Genomic DNA, 18,483 nt, shown 5'->3' on the forward strand with positions numbered 1-18,483 from the left:
TAGATGCACACCTCCTGAGATGTATGTCACTGCACCACACCCACCACTAAAGCACCTATAGTCCTTTACCATAGACCATTGGGCCCTCCCCTCCCCACTTTGTTTCTACCTCCACTTACCCTCTCTAGAAGCCTCAATTCTACAGTCTAGGATTTGTTCTGGTTTAGTTTTGTTAATTCCTTTGTTTTGGGATAGTATCATTTTTAAATAATTTCCCTAAAGTATCACACTGAAATTAGTTGGAATTCCTTTTTTTCTTATGATTGGATTGCTTACTTTGGTAGGTTTTCTCTTCATTCTCATTTCTCTTCATCACACTAAATTCATGAGCTATTTTATTAATCCTTCATGCTTCTTGTATTGTCACAGAGCCATTCACTTGAATTGACCTGCATATCAGAATCACTTAGGGAAACCTTCATGTTCCCTCTTACCTCCCAGAATGCTCATCTCTGTTCTGGGCTGATAAAATGTTCAGGCTAAAAATCCTTAAGCAAGTGACCCCTTCCCATCCTTGTGATATTTACTACCATCTGTTATTATATGCATCAGTTATAGCCAATTGTGAAAAGAAAAATATAATCCATGAAAGATTTTATTAGGTCATCTTACCTCGAAGAGTGTAAGTCAGTACTCTGCAAACTTGTGTTTGTTAGGTTTTAACAACAAACTTGTTTGCAGTTGTGCCCCTTAGAGCTTACAATTCAACATTATTCAAAAATGTATTCTTTTAACCTACTAGCTGGGGAAGTCTTAGTTTAAAGGAAAGAACTTGTTTTAAAGAGTTAGTGAAAGCAGTATTTCCCTTATAATAGTGCTGCTTCGTTTTCTCAATTAAAAGATGTTACCATAATTGGAGACAGTTACTGTAATTGCTATCCTTATAGAAATAAAATTAGCATAGTATCTAAAAATACTTTTTGAAATAAGGATGGATGTGTTATTAGCTTGTTGAAATTTTTTTAAATTAGAGTTTTTGCTTATTGTATTTCCAGGTTGAACAGTTAACAAATCATCTGAAAGAAAAAACGGACAGGTGCAGTGAGCTTTTGCTGTCTAAAGAGCAACTTCAGAGGGATATACAAGAAAGGAATGAAGAAATTGAAAAACTGGAATTTAGAGTAAGGGAACTAGAACAAGCCTTGCTCATTAGTACAGACACTTTTCAAAAGGTATGACATTTTCCTCAGGTTAATAACTTTATATCAAGTATTTTAGTGCAGAATACTCTGAGTTATGCAAACATTGGTTCTTTCAAAAAGTTGCCATTGGTTATTATATAATGTAACTATCTTTATGTCCTCATTGGCTTAACCATTTCTGTTTATTCTTCCTTCCCAATATTGCTTGTATACCTTAGTCCTGAGAAAGGAAGATTATTAAACCAGAAGAATTAATTATCCTTTTAATCTTCAATAATAGCCAAGTGAAAAAAAGCAGATATCAGTTTAGTGCATGCTAAGAAGTAATGAAATCTGTCCCCATTAGACTTCAGAAAGCAAAAGTGAATAAAAGAAGAAAAGCAGGATAAGGACACTAGCTTAGGGAATAGATAAGGTGATTGCTTCATTTTATCTGAGGAGTGAAATTAAGAATGTGAGATGTTCCTGTTTGAGTTTATATAAAATGCATTAAAAACTGAGTATTTCTAACTTTGGATTATTCACTAATGTATATAGATTATCTACTTAGAATTGGAGAAATAGAATTGCTGCTTTAACTAAAATGGGTAAAGGAATTAAATGTCTGAAATTTTGAAAAAATTCTTTTATCTTTATAGATAGAAAATCAGAAACAGTTTGAAGCTATAGAAGCTAAAGCAGAATTGTCCCTAGAAGTACAGTTGCAAGCTGAGCGAGATGCCATAGACAGAAAGGAAAAGGAGGTAAGATTATTTTTAATAATAAGTGTGATTTGAATTATTTTAAATGGTCATCATGAAAATTTCATTTGAACAGAGTGCAACTTATGTTCTAAAACTAGAGTTTGCCTAAGTTTACCTTACAGGCAATGAAAATGAACAAAATGGCTGGTAGGAGGAACAGTGGTCTGGGTAGAGGGCACAAGTATAATTCCTTGATGTAGGAAGAAGCTTTGAGGACAAAAAGAAGGTAGGTATGAATAAAGAGGAGACTGAGAGATATAGTGGTATTAGGGGACTGTAGAGTAGTATTCTTTTCTCCTGCTTTATCATGCACTTTGAATTATTGCTGCCGTGTTCTGGGTTTTATTTGTTTGTTTTCTTTATTTTAAGTTCTGTTGGCTGGGGAGATTACAGTGCTATTTTACAGTATACTACACATGTTCTTAAAAGATTCACATAAAGTTATTATACAAACTTCCATGTTTTTCTACTCTCTCCCTTCAACAACAAAGAATATCCATTGTTAAAATAGTAATTATCAATTTCTTATTAAATTATAACTTATTAAAATCTTTGTCTATTAATAGTTTTTCTAAAATGTATACATTAGCTTTCTATCACTAAAATCTTTAAATTTCTTTTTTTTTTTTTTTTTTTTTTTTTATAAATTTTATTGTTATATTCCCCATACAATTGCAGCCCCCCATTCTGACCCCAATCCCTCCCCTCCCGCCCCCGCCCCCCTAAAAGTGTCTCTGGTTCATAGTTTTTTGTTGATTTTGATTTTCACTTTCTTATAGTTATTCATTTTCCTGGTCCCTTATTTAAGTTTTCTAGATTCCTGCTATGAGTGAGACCATCCGGTATTTTTCTTTTTCTTTTTGGCTTATTTCGCTGAGCATGATCCCTTCCAGCGCCATCCATGTTGCAGCAAATTGCATGTGTTTATCTTTTTTGAATGCTGAGTAATATTCCATGGTATATATGTACCACATCTTCTTGATCCAGTCATCTATTTTTGGGCATTTGGGTTGTTTCCAAAGCTTAGCTATTGTAAACAGTGCTGCTATAAACATAGGGGTGCAGGTGTTCTTTGGAATTGATGTTTCTGTGTCCTTTGGGTAAATACCTAGGAGTGGAATTGCTGGGTCATATGGAAGCTCTATGTTTAGTAGGTCCAGAAATCTCCACACAGCTTTCCACAGTGGTTGGACCAGTTTGCACTCCCACCATAAAATCTTTAAATTTCTAAAACTACATTTTTATGTCTTGCTATATAATTTTCTCAGGATATTTCATTTTAATAAATATTGAATTTAAACAGTATACTAAGTACTTTGGAAAATACAAGTATGATTTAGAAAACAAAACTACAGTTCAAAGAACTAGTCGTTTAAAAGAGAAAAATGACATCTCCATAAATGACTGTAATGATCATTTCCATGAAAAGGATCATTTTCTTACTATTACATAATACTGACTAATGTTTATCTATCAGGGTATTATTTCTTCTCCCTTTTTGTTTTTCTCTGAGAGAGGCAAGAAGCACTTTTACTTATATATAACCATTCCTGTGTATTTTGAAAGTAACATTTAAAGATTTACCTTATGCTAAATAATCAGGAAAATGTATCTGTTCCCTAAAAAGGTAGCCCTTCAAAAGCCAGACCAAAAGCAATGAAATTTAATTATGGGTAGTTAAGTTCACTAGTATATAATTTTTATTTTGCTTTGCATTTTATAGAATGCTATTATATCTCAATTTCTTAAATATCCAATAACTGTTCAACTTTTACTCAGAATCTTAGTCATTTAGAAATACAGGATACCTTACATAGTTTTCCACTAATATCCAAAAGTAGTAATTTGTAGGTTATGTTTTGGGCCTGGAAATGCTCAAATTTTTTCCTTATAAATTTCTGATAATTGCATTTCCAAAACCCCCAAATAGCCTACTAAATCATGACAAATAGGAACATTCTACTTTCAGACTTAAATCTTAGAGAGCATCTCTTAACAGATCTCCCAGCTCTCACAGATGAGACATGGCCAGACTTGTTGAATGAGTAAAGAGTTAAGCTGACTGCTGATCCTGGTCGACTAGTTTTTAATAACAGTGACAAGTGCTCTGTCAGAACCTACTCATCCAAACTGGAAACTGAAACAAAGAACATGAAATAAAAAAATACATCTTGTAGTAGAAAGTAACTTCTTAAGCATTCTCTCCTACACTAAGAAAATGTTTTCAGATATCTGAATTCCATTTGTATCATTATATTTGAGATGCTTTCCAATACTTTCATCACCACTACATTCATCATAACATTTAAAAATGCAGGATGAGCAGAGAGAGAAGAAAACTTAAAGGATAAGAGTTTCAGGATAAGAGAAGGTAAATGATGTGGAAACAAACAGTGGAAAAATTTCTTGAAGAATCCTTCAGTAGATTTTAAATCTAATACTCAGTTTTTTGAGGTCTGTGCTACAAAGTGCTAAATATTTTAAATGCCTTGATGTCATTACTATTTACATTCTCCCTGAGGATAGGCTGTAGTGTTTCCTGCATTTCACAGATGAGAAAACTAAGTGTTATGAAAGACTAAGTCATTGGCGAGTAATGAGAATTCCTCCGAGATTTTTCTAATTTTGGAGTACCTGTGATGCTGTACTGCCGAAGCATCCGGACATGTTTCACCTTTTTGGTAAAACATATTGAAGACTGGGCCTCCCCTGGTGGCGCAGGTGGTTGAGCACCGCGCCATGAAGCTGTCTGCAGCCTCTACAGCGCTGGTTCAATCCTGGCTTGCCAGCCAGAAAATGACCCACATGCACGGCAGACCTCTCCTGTCTCGCCCACTGCTCCCCTCAGCAGTGTATTTCATCAGTCTGCCTGTTCTGTTCCCCGCTCTGTCTCTGGTGAATCCTCTCACTGTCCCGCGCATCAGGCCTGTACCCCATTTCTTGTATAAATAAATAAATAAATCGTTTAAAAAAAAACATATTGAAGACTGTCATTCACCATTTACAGCACCAGACTTCAAGGAATCTACTCTGTAGCTAAGGAGGAGATGCACAGTTTTCCACTACTATCCAAAAGTAGTAATTTGTAGGTTATGTTTTGGACCTGGAAATGCTCAAATTTTTCCCTTATAAATATCTGATAATTGCATTTCCAAAACCCCCAAATAGCCTACTAAATCATGCCAAATAGGAACATTCTACTTTCAGACAGAAGGGGAAACTTGTATACATGTTTGAAAGATAAAAACTATCAAGAAAAAAACAAATAGGTTCAAATTAATATAATCCAAACAGGTTAGATAGCTAAATTAACTAAGATTAAAACAAATGCTACTACTAAGTATATTTTTAATCTTAATAACTTTCTGGTTTGGGGTGTTCTAGACCATAATAAAACAGCCTGAGACTAAATAAAAGGAATATGAATAAAAAGAATGTTCCTGCAGTGTCATTCTTAGAAATTGTTTTAATGCCTCAAGTTCAGCTGCTTCTAAGTGGACTATTAGAGCTTTATACCAGTTGCTTCTCAAACTTCAATACACATATGTATCCCTTAGGGATCTTGTTAATATGAAGTAGGTCTGCGGTAGGGATTGAAAACTGCACATATAACATGTTGCCAGGGTTATGCCAGTTTTTCTGCTCCAGGAACAATTAGAATAGCAAAGCTGTGGATCACAAAGTCACAAAGGTACAAATTTGACCTTAAACTGGTGTATCTAAAAAGAAAGAAATTATACATGAGGTAGGGCAGCAACTTTGAACTTAATTATCTATGTATATGTTCATTTTTAAATAAAACCTAGTCATAAAAAGTAGTTATAAAGTTATGGGTAAGTTACTATTAGATAACTTTGAAAAAGATATAATTAGCATAATAGTCAACAGACTAATCTGATAATTATATGTGCACAACTAGTAATTGTATTTAAGATTTATCTAATAAGTTTAATACCAGTGTTACAGAAACTATTTAAATATAAGTCTTAGGCATTAGTTATTAGTAGCAGGATAAATGATAGTTAAAAATGTAAAATTTTAGAGGTAAGCCACCCAGGTGGCTTCAGAAGCTGCCTTTCTCATCACTGACTGTCACCTCAGGACAAAGTACTCTCTCAGTGACTCTCTAACTCAGAAATGAAGAAGATTCTAGTATTGATCTCACAGAATTCAAAAAAGTAATAATCCCTTAAGGACTTATTGGTCATTAACACTGTGGTTGATACTATTTTTATTAAGGGGATACTAGGCTAAATGATATTTTTAAGGTCTTTGCTTTGCCAATGCTAGGATATGACTCTGTTTATGGGTTGCTGTGCCCATATGCCCCTTACAAGTTCCAAGGCAATAAATGATTTATCAGCTGCTCTCTGGGCCAGGTGCCACTAAATGTTGCTTCAACATCTGAGCATATTAGGTTGCTTTTAATGCATCAAATTTTGACCATCAGGTAAATACACATTTGGAAATTTATTCATTATTTATTAAGCAACTGCAAAGCAGTGAGCTAAGTTACTGTTGCTGTACTCATCAAATCCAGGGTTTTTTTAAATACATCAATAACTAGCTCATAATATTTGTTTGTGTCAGTCTTTGCAGCATTAAAGAGCAATTGCTTTACCGTTACTATATTCCATACTCACAAATGAGCTAAATTTGTTTTCCTATATATAGGCACTCTCTAACTTTCTCTTAAAATTGTATTAATAAATTACTCTTAAGTAAATGTAATCAGACCTAAGAATCTCATGGTCTTTGTGTCTGCCTCCATTTATCTCTACTTAAACAAGTAGAAGGCAGTCAGACTTTTCACTGGGTTATGTCATATTACTATGGACTAAATTGAGCTAGTCTCACTTGGTTGCTAAAATAACTGATTAATTCTACAACATTTTTCAGTCTTTGATAGCAACTAAATTTAATATAAACTAAGGTTTCTTTCCTACCCTGATTATTTTCTGCTTATCAGAGGATTTGTAGATAAGAAATGGCTTCTCATATCATTCCTCTGAAGGTCTCAAGACCTATTTGGGCATAATTATGTAAGTGTGTTAACTATGAACAGGAACGTAACAGATACACCTGGCTTTGAAAAATCCCTTTTCTTCATTCCTCCTGGTTCATATGTTTTAAACGTGTGTGTGTGTGTGTGTGTGTATACACACCCACTTTGTAGAGCTTTTTTCTTTCTCTTAAATAACCATTTGCATAAAGTTTTTCTTCTCTTTCCTTTTGATAATTCTGGTATTAAAGATCACTAATTTAGAGGAACAATTAGAACAATTTAGAGAAGAACTGGAAAATAAAAATGAAGAAGTTCAGCAGTTACATATGCAATTAGAAATACAGAAAAAGGAATCTACCACCCGCCTGCAAGAACTTGAACAAGAAAACAAGGTATTTAAGGTAATTTATTAGGAAAAACTTCTGCCTGTAAATAATTCATAATTTTTGTCCTGTGTAGCCATAGTATTTAAGCAATTGCTAAATCCAGCTGGTAAATAATAATAGATGAGCATTAGCTGCAAATGAATTTGCATGAAACTTACTTTCATTTAATTTATCATCATCTTAAAAATTGAGACCTTTTAAAATATTTCAAGAATTATTAATTTGTAGCAACTATACTTCTAATTTTTTCACTTTGCGTATTGTGGATACTCTTTGTTAAAAGTTCATTGGAACAGTGTTCAGAAAAATCAGTGAAGCAATCTATCCAACTGGAATGGTTATTTTTGTCCCTAGGATAAAATGGAGAAATTGGGATTTGCCCTAAAGGAATCTGATATTGTTTCTACTCAGGACCAACCTGTGCTGTTTGGGAAATTTGCTCAAATAATGCAGGAAAAAGAGGCAGAAATTGACCAGTTGAATGAGCAAATTAAAAAACTTCAGCATCAGGTTAAAGTCACAACAGATAATAAGGTATTTATGTTAAAATGGATTATTATATGAAATTAAGTAAGATAAAATTTTAAAGGGCTTAACAGTTACTTTTCAGTTTCTTTTTGCATGTAAAAAACAAACCTTATTCTTTTTTACCATCAATTTTAATTTATTAAGACATGTTGCCTTAATAAACTGTGTACATCTTTTCCCTTCCTAAAACTGTCAGAGAACTGTGATGTTTTACTGGGAGTTAGATTTCATCATATCTTTCTAACCAAATCCATTTAAAAATCATCTTTGTGGTTTGTAAGTATAATGGTGATAAATAAGAAAATGGCCTTTAGGCACCATGTGCTCTATATATATATAGAGAGAGAGAGAGAAAGAGAGAGACTTTTTATTTCAATACTTCATGCTTTCAGTTAGAATATATTGGTAGTGACTGCATGTAGATTAGCTAGTAAAAGTGTAAATCATTTAATATTTAGCAGAACTTTCTGAACAAAATCCTAAATAATGTCCTTGTTTGATGGGGGGATGGTTGGTCTCGCCTATAACTAAAATAATGTAGTTTGTCTGAGAAGTATATTATTTTTTTGTGTCATCATCACTTTCAGATTTTGCTCTGAAATAAAAATCCCAAAATATAAATATTTATTTATGTATGTTACCTTTTTCATTAACTAATAGGCTATTGAAGAAAAGAATGAACTGATCAGGAATCTTGAAACCCAAATAGAATGTTTGAAGAGTGATCAGGAGCGTGTGAAAAAAGATAGAGAAGAAGAAATAGAGCAGCTCAATGAAGTGATTGAAAAACTTCAACAAGAATTGGCAAATATTGAACAGAAAACATCACTGGATGCTAATTCTTTTCCAGAAGAAGCAGATAGTTTAAAACATCAATTGGATATGGTAGTAGCTGAAAAACTGGCCTTGGAAAAGCAAGTAGAAACCACTAATGAAGAAATGGCCTTTATGAAAAATGTACTTCAAGAAACCAATATTAAAATGAACCAGCTAACACAAGAATTGTGCAATTTAAAGAGAGAACATGAAAATGCGGAAAAAATCCAAATTATACCAGAAAAAAGTGTTAACATGGCTGTAGATGATCTGAGTAAAATCAAACCTGAACTTGAAGTAGTCCTTTCAGAGGGTGCTCTTAATCCTCTAGAAAATCAGACTTACCTCAAATCCTTTGAACAAAACAACAGATTTCCCACAAGCAGTTTGGAAACAAAGGTGCTACAACTGGAGAATACTGTGAGCGCAAAGGACTGTGAACTTACCCAGTGTTATAAACAAATAGAGGATATGCAAGTGCAAGGCCAGGCTGAAGCAGAAATGCTAAAAAAGAAGATTGTTAACCTACAAAATTTACTTGAGGAAAAAGTTGCTGCTGCTCTCGTAAGTCAAGTCCAACTTGAAGCAGTTAGAGAATATGCAAAATTCTGCCAAGATAAACAAGTAATTTCATTAGAACATGAAAGAACAGATACACAAAATGTAAATCAACTAGCAGAAAGCAGGATGGACTCAAATGTATCAGCATTAACTTGGAGAATATCAGAATTAGAAAAGCAGGTGGTTGAAATGCAAACTAGTTTGAATTTTAAAAAAGAACAGGTTGAAATTGCAGAGAAAAATGTTTTAGAAAAAGAAAAGACACTTCTAGAACTACAGAAACTCTTGGAGCATAATGAGAAAAACCAAGGAGGGAACGAAAGGAAAAGAACCCCTCAAGGAAATTTTGAGGCTCCCAAGGTTAGTTTGCCTTTGATTTTTTTCAATTAAATGCCCTAATAAACTCTCTTTGTTCTTAAGCCGATTGTTAATTACTAAATTAAATATGCTGTTCTGTATACCTAGCAATTCATATATAAAAATTTTTTATAAAAATGTACGGTAATATTTGGGATTTTTCAAATCAGGACATGCATTTTATTAATGTAGTCATTAAGTAAAGCAGTTAGAAGAAACTTAGAAGCATTAAGTTTAGCAAATGTCCTCTGTAAACTATGAGGTTTTTCCCATCCTCGCAATAGTCATATTATGTGACCGTCACATTAAGTAAAAATATCAAAATATATTAGTATTCTGCTGAATTAGTATGTGAGTGAAAAGTCAACAGCTTTTGTAGATTTTATACCTGATAATAAATTTCATTCTTTCTTAGGAAAAATTTGTATTTTACCTTTGTAAGTATACTTATGAAAAATCTCTAGTCAGTTATTTCTTGGCATAAACAGATATGGAAGAACTTTATAATTTTCATATTCTCACTTTAAATATTTATAATTTTAAGTAGTAAATGTACAGTTTTATCTGAACACCAGGAGATAAACCAGTAATGGATTCTATAAATTTAAAATTTATTTTGCAAAGGATAAAAACGCTTTCCATTAAGTAGACTCATTCCTATCTCACTGAAACTATAAGTTACTGTAACATTAAAAAGTAATGTGACTTTATACACAAACACACAATATATAAGAAATATCTTGGTTATACCTGAAATCTTTTGAGAAAAGTGTTACAAATATGAAAGTTTTTGAATGGCAACAAAAGTATTTTCGTCAATAACCAGTTGTTAGGATATATATACTAATGGCATGATTTCATTCCCCAGAAAGTCATTCTGTTTTTCTTACTGTCTCAAGAATATAAAATGACAGTTCTGAAAAAGTTTCCCTATTTGTTGAAAGAGCTTGGATCATTCCAACCCATTTTATTGGATCATCATTCCTGGAAAAGCTTCATTAGTATGTTTAAGTGACTTGAACTTGGCTATATATATTTTTAAATGACATGTTTATTACATTTTCTATTGCTGTTCAGACACCTACTCAGGTAATTCAAAACAATGAAGAGGAATGTTTTGATCAACTCGCAGTTCTTAGAGCCGAATCAGCAGCTACCAAAGAAGAACTTGCCAGTTATAAAGAGAAGGCAGAAAAACTTGAAGAAGAACTTCTGGTAAGATAAGTAGATATAGCCCCTAAATTCATTTTCTACCTATCTTAATTTCATTTCAGAATACATTCTCTTCTATAAAAACAAAATCTAATCCATAATTGAAAGCTAGGAAAAGTCTTATGAATTTAATGAAAAGTTCTCTAACTGTAAATTTCTTTTATATATATATATAACAAAATTGTTCATTTTTAAACAATGTTTGCTTTCCCCCACCCCCTCAGAACCAACTCTTGGTTTCATTGATCTTTTGGATTGTTTTTTTAATTTCTATTTCATGTATTTCTATTTTTGTATTTAATCTAGTGATTTTTATTATTTACTTTCTTCTACTGGTTTTAGGAGGTTTTTTTGATTGTTCTTTTTCTAGTTCTTTGAATCATGAGGTTAGGTTGTTTCTTTACTTTCTTGTTTCTTGATGTGAGCCTGTGTTGCTACATATTTTTTTCTTATTACTGCTTTTGCTGCATTCCATACATTCTGGAAATTGGTATCCTCATTGTTGTTCAACTCAAAGTATTTTTTAATTTCTTCTTTGATCTCCTCTTTAGTATTTTTCCAGTATTGTGGATTTCAATCTCCATGAAGTGGAAGGGTTCCTTGTTTTCTTTTCATGATGTATTTCTAGTTTGATGCCTTTGTGATCAGAGAAGATAGTTGAAATGATTTTGATCTTAATGTATCTGTTGATGTTTGTCATCTTAATGTATCTGTTGATGTTTGTCTTGTGGCCCAGTATGTGATCAATTCTGGAAATTGATCGGTGCACGCTTGAGAAAAACGTGTACTCAGATTTTTTTGGGTGCTGTGTCCTATAGATGTCTGTTAAGCCCATGAGTTGTATGTCTTTATTTAGGGCTCTAGTGTCTTTGTTTATTTTTTGTGTTGTTGATCTGTCCATTGGTGAGAGTGGAGTGTTGAAGTCTCCTACTATATATGTATTTTCTCTATTGTCTGTTTTCAGAGCTGATAATTTTCTTACACATTTTGTTGCTCTTTCATTTGGTGAGTATATGTTGATGAGTGTTGTATCTTCCTGATGTATTGTCCCATGGTCATAATGTAGTGTCCGTCTATGTCTCTTTTTACCTTTTTTAATTCGAAGTCTATTTCCTGCCTTTTCTTTTGGTCCATTTGCTTGTAGGATTGTTTTCCAAACTTTTACTTTCAGTCTGTGTTTTATCTTTTGTAGTCAAGTGTATTTCCTGGAGACAGCAGAAGATTGGATTTTGTTTTTTAATCCAGACTGCTGCTATGAGTCCTTTTATTAATGAGTTTAGTCCATTTACATTTAGAGTTAATATTGATACATTGGCATCTGTATTTGCCATTTTGTTTGTCTTTTTGTGATTTTATTACTTCCTTTATTCTGTTCTTCTTATTCATTCCTCTGTTGGCTTTGGCTTTAGGACTTCTTGTAGAATTTTTTGGAGTGAGGGTTTAGTTGTAATGAATTTCTGGAATTTCTGTTTGTCTGAGAAGGTCCTTATTATTTCTGCATAGAGGAAGGAGCGCTTTGCAAGGTAAAGTATTCTTGGTTGGCATTTGCTGTCTTGAAGTTTGTTACTCCATTCTCTTCTTGTCCATAGTGTTTCTTCATAGAGGTCTGATGTTAGCCCAATTGGTTTTCCCTTACAAGTTATCTTTTTCTTCCCCTTTGCCAGTTTCATTATTTTTTTCCTTGTCTTGGACTCTTGCAAGCTTTACTATTATGTGTATCTTCCTGTAGTTTTCCTTTCATTGTGGTAATTGGGTGTTCTTCTTGATTCTTGTATGTCTGTATTTGTCTCTTTTCATGCTTGGGAAATTCTCTTCAGTTATCTCCTTGAATAATTTCTCAGTTCCTTTGTCTCTCTCCTCACCTTCTGGAATGCCTATAACTCTTACATTTCCTCTCTTCATGGAGTCTAATTATTGTCTAAGGGTATCTTCATTCTTCTTTCTTTGCACTTCTCTCTTTCTCTTTTGGTTCTTTTTATTTCTGTATCTTCAAGAGTACTGATCTGTTCTTCCATTTCCTCGATTCTGTTTTCAATGCTTTTCCAAAAGCTCTTTGTCTCCTCCAGTAATCTTTCAGTCTCCTCCTTTTATTTCCCTTCTTAAGGTCTCATTTTCATTTTTCGGTTCATTGATTATTTGTCTTATGCCATTATACTTTTTAATCATGGTAAATCTAAATTCTCTATCTGACAGGCAGAGAAGTTCTTCCTTGTCATTGTTGTTAAGTTCTGGTGACTGATTTTCTTTTTGTGGTGTGTCCTTCCCCTGCGGGCTTGCTTGGTTATTTATAATTTTCCTTTTCCCTGCTGTTTGCTTTCTAATTAGTTCTATGCATTGAGACGTTGTGCCACTGGTGTTGGCGGGCATCTCTTTGGATTGTTCCTTCAGGGGTGTCGGAAACTGTTTACCAGACCAAGTCCAATATTGTTGGGCCAAAATTCCACTGGGGTATTGATGCTGTGGCTATATTGCTGGGCACTGTCCATTAAGATTTCCTTCCTTTTTATTTATTCAGTTCCAGAAGGGAGTCTTGGAGACCCTGCCTTCCAACTATCAGCTAGTTGGTGATTTTGTTCCAATCACTAGGTGGTGCCAGAGACCTGTACTTTCAGTCCTGTGCTTTTTCCCAGTAGTTCTCTGAGAAATAGAGTTGGGAACGGGAGCACCTCAACACAGGGGCTGTTGTTCATGCTGGGTGCTGTGTCTGCCTCGTGTTCACCCAGTGCTGTGCCCACACCTGTGTGGCTCCCACGCCCTGAATTCTGTACCCTAGTTCTCATTTCCAGGGCTCTCAGATCCAAAATGCTGCCTGTCACCCTGTGCAGTGCCCACTGTTATGGCATATCCCACGCCCTGGATCCCATGCCCAGCTCTCAGTTCCAGAATGTAGGCTATTGTGTGGGGCCCTCAGTGCCTGTGCCTCGTTTCCCTTCTCACCCACGTTTGCGTAGCCCACCCCCGCTTAGAAACTGAGGGTAGTTTTGGAATCCCTGACTTCCAAAGATCAGGTATTTGGTGATTTTTTTTCCTGATCACTAGTTGGCACAGAGACCTTTCCTAGTATCCCTCTAGAACTATGCTTTTAAGCCTGTAGGTAACCAGGAAGCAGAGGGGCAGGTGGAATGGAGTGCCTCAATGGTGTGAGGTGCTGTGTCTGCCCTGTGCGCTGCCATCATGGGGATCCCACACCCCCAAATTTCATGCCCCAGTTCTCAGTACCAAAGCTCTCAGATCCCAAGCACAGGTGGTAGCCTAGTTCAGTGCCCACAGATATGGCATCTTTTGCACCCCAATCCCGTGCCTGGGTGTCTGGTTTTTTATTACCGAGTGAGGGTCATTCACCTCAGTGACAGCTCCCCGCACATCTTCCACAATCCTAGGGCACCAGCGTGGAAACCTGGGAAGCCACAGTCCTCCTATGTTTTTCCTCACAAGCTTACTGGTTGGCCTTTGGCTATTTGCAGGTCTCTCTGTGGAGTCCCTATCTTCTTCTAATGGCACCGAGTTTGCGATTACCTGGTGCCATTTGCTCATCTCTGTGGTGGTTCCCGCATGGTTCCCCATAGTTCCTGGTCATGGGGCATGGTGCCTGCAGTAGTTCCTTTTTGCTCACTATCCTGCTTGATCTCTAGATCTCTAGTTTATTCTTGTTTTTTTCTTTCTGTTGGTCGAAGTGTGCTGGCATTGTGGGTGGGGGAGGGTAGCAGGGTTCTAATGCTTGCCTCTCTTCTCGTCCACTGTTACTGCAACTTTCACCTTCAGGCAGTTTGCCAGCATGTCCAGTTAATCTTACATGTCAGTTCTCACAAGGACCTGCCATTTTTTCTCACTATTAATTGTTTTTATGGGAGAACTTACTTGTAGCATTTTGTTGCCACCATGTTGATCAGCTGACTCCTATAACTGTAAATTTCCTTACTAACATCATATAGCTTGGTTTTCCTTGCAGTCTTTGTCAGTCTGTTGCTTTTAATTTCTATCCATTACTGAAGGAGACAGATGTTAAAGAGCATTTGGTTATTGATAAGAACCAAAAATAGAGGCTGCTAAAATGATTTCACGTCTTTATGCAAATATATATGGAAACAGCGTTTCTGAAATGTTTTTCTGTTATTCCGAGGAAAGCAAACTTATTACCATAAATTATATTCTTCCCTTCTTAACTGTATTTTACATTCAATGTGGAAAAATTTTTCCTGAATATTCATTTATTTTGTTTTAGATAAAAGAAAGAAATGTGATGTTTCTACAGAAAGATTTAAGTGAAGTTAATAATCAACTTGCAGAAGCAAAAGAGAAATTATTCTACTACTTAGAAAAAGACGCTAAGACTGAGGTACAAGAAAACAGAACAGTCTGCATATTAGAGCCACTTCCTGTTAAAGTGGTCAAAAGCTCTACATCTCAGACAGATGGGACTCTCAAAGTCAATAGCAGTGATCAGACTCCAGAAATTCCTGTTAAAAATGCAGGAATCCAAATTGATTTACAAAGTGAATGTTATTCAGAAGAAGTCACTGAAATAATCAGTCAGTTTACTGAAAAGTTTGAGCAAATGCAAGAATTACATGCTGCTGAAATTTTAGATATGGAATCCAGACATATTTCAGAAACTGAAACCTTAAAGAGGGAACACTATGTTGCTATTCAGCTACTGACAGAGGAATGTGGTACATTGAAGGCAGTGATACAGTGTCTGAGATCTAAAGAGGTACTTGTATTTTATCATGTGTTTTTTTTCCCCCAACATCTATAATAATTTTCAAAATTCTTTTTTTTTAGAGAAAAATTTGTATCATTCTCTTCCTTATAATAAAGTTAGATTGGGGGCCTCCCTGGTGGCACAGCGGTTGAGTGCTGGGTTGCGAAGCTACCTGCAGCCTCTGCAGCACCAGTTCCATCCCCAGCCACTGGGCAAGGGTCCCACATGGCATGCAGACCTCTCTTGCTGCCCACTGCTCCCCTCAGCAGTGTACTTCGCCAGTCTGCCTACTCTGCTCTCCCCTCTGGCTCTGGTGAATTCTCTCACCCTCCTCACACTTCTGACTGTACCCAGTGCTTGTATAAATAAATAAATAAATAAATAAATAAATAAATAAATAAATAAATAAATCTTTAAAAAATTAAAAAAAAAAAATAAAGTTAGAATTGTATAGAGTTGGAAAAAACTTTCCAGAAAGATAGTGTGCTAATTTGGAAACTGATGTTATCATTCTTTAATTCATTAATATCTCTTATTATTGTAACAATTGTAAAGAAAAAATGACTTGTTTATCATGGGTAGTTTTATTTATTGTGAAAGGTACATCTTTTTTTGACAGCATTACAAAACTACCATACCTATTTTTATTAAGGAAAAAAAAAGGTTAAAATTTTTTTTTGTTTTCTCTCTTTAGGGATCCTCAATTCCTGAATTAGCACATTCTGATGGTAACCAAACTAGAGAAATATGTTCCAGTGGTAAGTTAATTTAAATTTTTAGAATTTATGGTACTTGTTTAGAAAATGTGTTTCTCTTTAATTGTCATGGTGATTTTCCTTATTTTAGATTCTGGATCAGACTGGGGTCAGGGAATTTATCTTACACAAAGCCAGATATTTGATACAACCTCAGAAGGCCGAGGAGAGGAAGGTGAAAGTTCAACAGATTCATTTCCAAAGAAAATAAAGGTACTGAAAAATATATCTTTTAGTAAAACTTAGTGTGGCTTCTGAATTGAACATAGTAGTTTATTAAAAGTAACATAGTAAGAATATTAAAAAATTCTGAATATGATAAACATAAAAGTGAATTTATATTCATGAAACAAAATTTGATTTTCTAGGTAATGACCAATTGATCTGGAAATTCAGATGGTTGCTTTTAGTGCATCTATGTAAACTGATATAATAAAAAAAGAACCAAATCTAATGAACACTGATGCAAAAAATCAGAATCCAACAATGTATCCATAAGATAATTCACCACGACCAAGTAGGATTTATTCCAGGGACACAAGGATGGTTCAACATCTGAAAATCAGTCAGTGTAATTCAACACTTCAACAAAAAGACATATAAAAACCATATGATAATATCAATAGATGCTGAGAAAGCTTTTGACAAAGTACAACATCCATTTATGATAAAGGTCCTTGAAATTCTCGGGATACAAGGAACATACCTTAACATCATAAAGGCCATATATGACAAGCCCATAACTAATATCATTCTCAATGGTGAAAAGTTGAAAGCATTTCCATTAAGATCTGGAACAAGCCAAGGATGTCCACTCTCACCATGGCTTTTCAATATAATACTGGAAGTCCTAGCCAGAGTAATAAGACAAGAGAAAGACATACAAGGAATCCAAATAGGGAAGGAAGAAGTAAAGCTATCACTATTTTCAAATGATATGATAATATACACAGAGAAACCAAAAAACTCCACAGAAAAACTAATCAAACTAATCAATCAGTTTAAAGTGGCAGGATACAGAATCAACACACAAACAACAGTAGCCTTCCTATACACAAAGAATAAATCTGAAGAAGAAGAAATCAAGAAAACCATCCCTTTTATTATTGAAGCAAAAAATATCAAATACTTGGGAATGAACCTAACAAAAGAGGTAAAGGACCTATACAAAGAAAACTGTAAAACACTCTTAAAAGAAATAGAAGAAAGGGAAAGACATCCCCTGCTCATGGATTAGAAGAACTAACATTATCAAAATGGCCATCCTGCCAAAAGCAATGTTCAGATTCAATGCTATTCCAATAAAAATTTCAAATTTCAATGCTATTCCAAAAAAAATTCCAATAAAAATTTCTTCTTCAAAGAAATGAAATTCATGTGCAGCCACCAAAACCCCCAAATAGCCAAAGCTCTCCTGAAAAGAAGAGAAAGCAGGCAATACACTCCCAGATTTCAAACTGTGCTACAAAGCCATAATAATCAAAACTGCATGGTATTGATACAAGAACAGACACACAGACCAATGGAATCGAATAGAAATCCAGAAATAAACCCACAGATTTACAGTCAGCTAATCTTTGACAAAGGAGCAAAGAATATGCAATGGAGCAAAGGAAGTTTGTTTAATAAATGGTGCTGGGAAAACTGGGTTGCTACATGCAAAAGAATGAAGTTTGACTACTACCTCACACCATGCACAAAAACCAACTCAAACGGGATTAAAGAACTAGACACAAGACCTGAAACCATAAAGTATATAGAAGGAAATATAGGTGAAACACTACATGACGTGCACCTCAAAAATATTTTTATAGATACATCACCCAAAGCAGTGATAGTGAAGGCAAAGATAAACAGCTGGGACTACATCAAATTAAAGAGCTTCTGCACAGCAAAAGAGACAATAACCAAAACAAAGAGAAACCCCACCGACTGGGAGAACATTTTTGTACACAACACTAATGATAAAGGACTGATCACAAAAATCTACAAAGAGCTGATGAGACTCAACAAAAACAAAGAAAATAATCCAGTCAAAATTGGGCAGAAGAGCTAAAAAGAAACTTCTCCAAAGAGGAAATGAAAATGGCTCACAGGCATGTGAAAAAATGTTCAACATCACTTGTGATCAGGGAAATGCAAATCAAAACTACAATGAGATACCTTCTCACACTAGTGAGAATGGCACATGTTAAAAAAGCTAGCAACAACAAATGTTGGCGAGGATGTGGAAAACAAGGAACTCTCCTGCACTGCTGGTAGGAGTACAAAATAGT

General features: G+C 34.7%; 1 protein-coding gene across 3 annotated transcripts in view; it reads left to right on the forward strand.

Annotated features, from left to right (window-relative positions):
* Nucleotides 1-18,483, forward strand: part of AKAP9 (A-kinase anchoring protein 9) — a gene marked incomplete at both ends in the record, with an annotated part of 150,113 nt that overhangs the window by 110,912 nt on the left and 20,718 nt on the right. For 2 of the 3 annotated variants that reach the window (XM_084230039.1, XM_084230041.1), the window contains 9 exons: nt 996-1,172; nt 1,781-1,885; nt 7,139-7,291; nt 7,631-7,810; nt 8,465-9,541; nt 10,616-10,753; nt 14,973-15,461; nt 16,147-16,210; nt 16,299-16,420. In XM_084230039.1, coding sequence (XP_084086165.1) covers nt 996-1,172; nt 1,781-1,885; nt 7,139-7,291; nt 7,631-7,810; nt 8,465-9,541; nt 10,616-10,753; nt 14,973-15,461; nt 16,147-16,210; nt 16,299-16,420 — 2,505 coding nt within the window. The remainder of the gene's footprint in view (nt 1-995; nt 1,173-1,780; nt 1,886-7,138; nt 7,292-7,630; nt 7,811-8,464; nt 9,542-10,615; nt 10,754-14,972; nt 15,462-16,146; nt 16,211-16,298; nt 16,421-18,483) is intronic. The other variant, XM_084230040.1, reaches the window with a different exon arrangement.

This window comes from Talpa europaea, assembly GCF_964194135.1.
Source record: "Talpa europaea genome assembly, chromosome: 3".
Taxonomy (NCBI): Eukaryota; Metazoa; Chordata; class Mammalia; order Eulipotyphla; family Talpidae; genus Talpa; species Talpa europaea.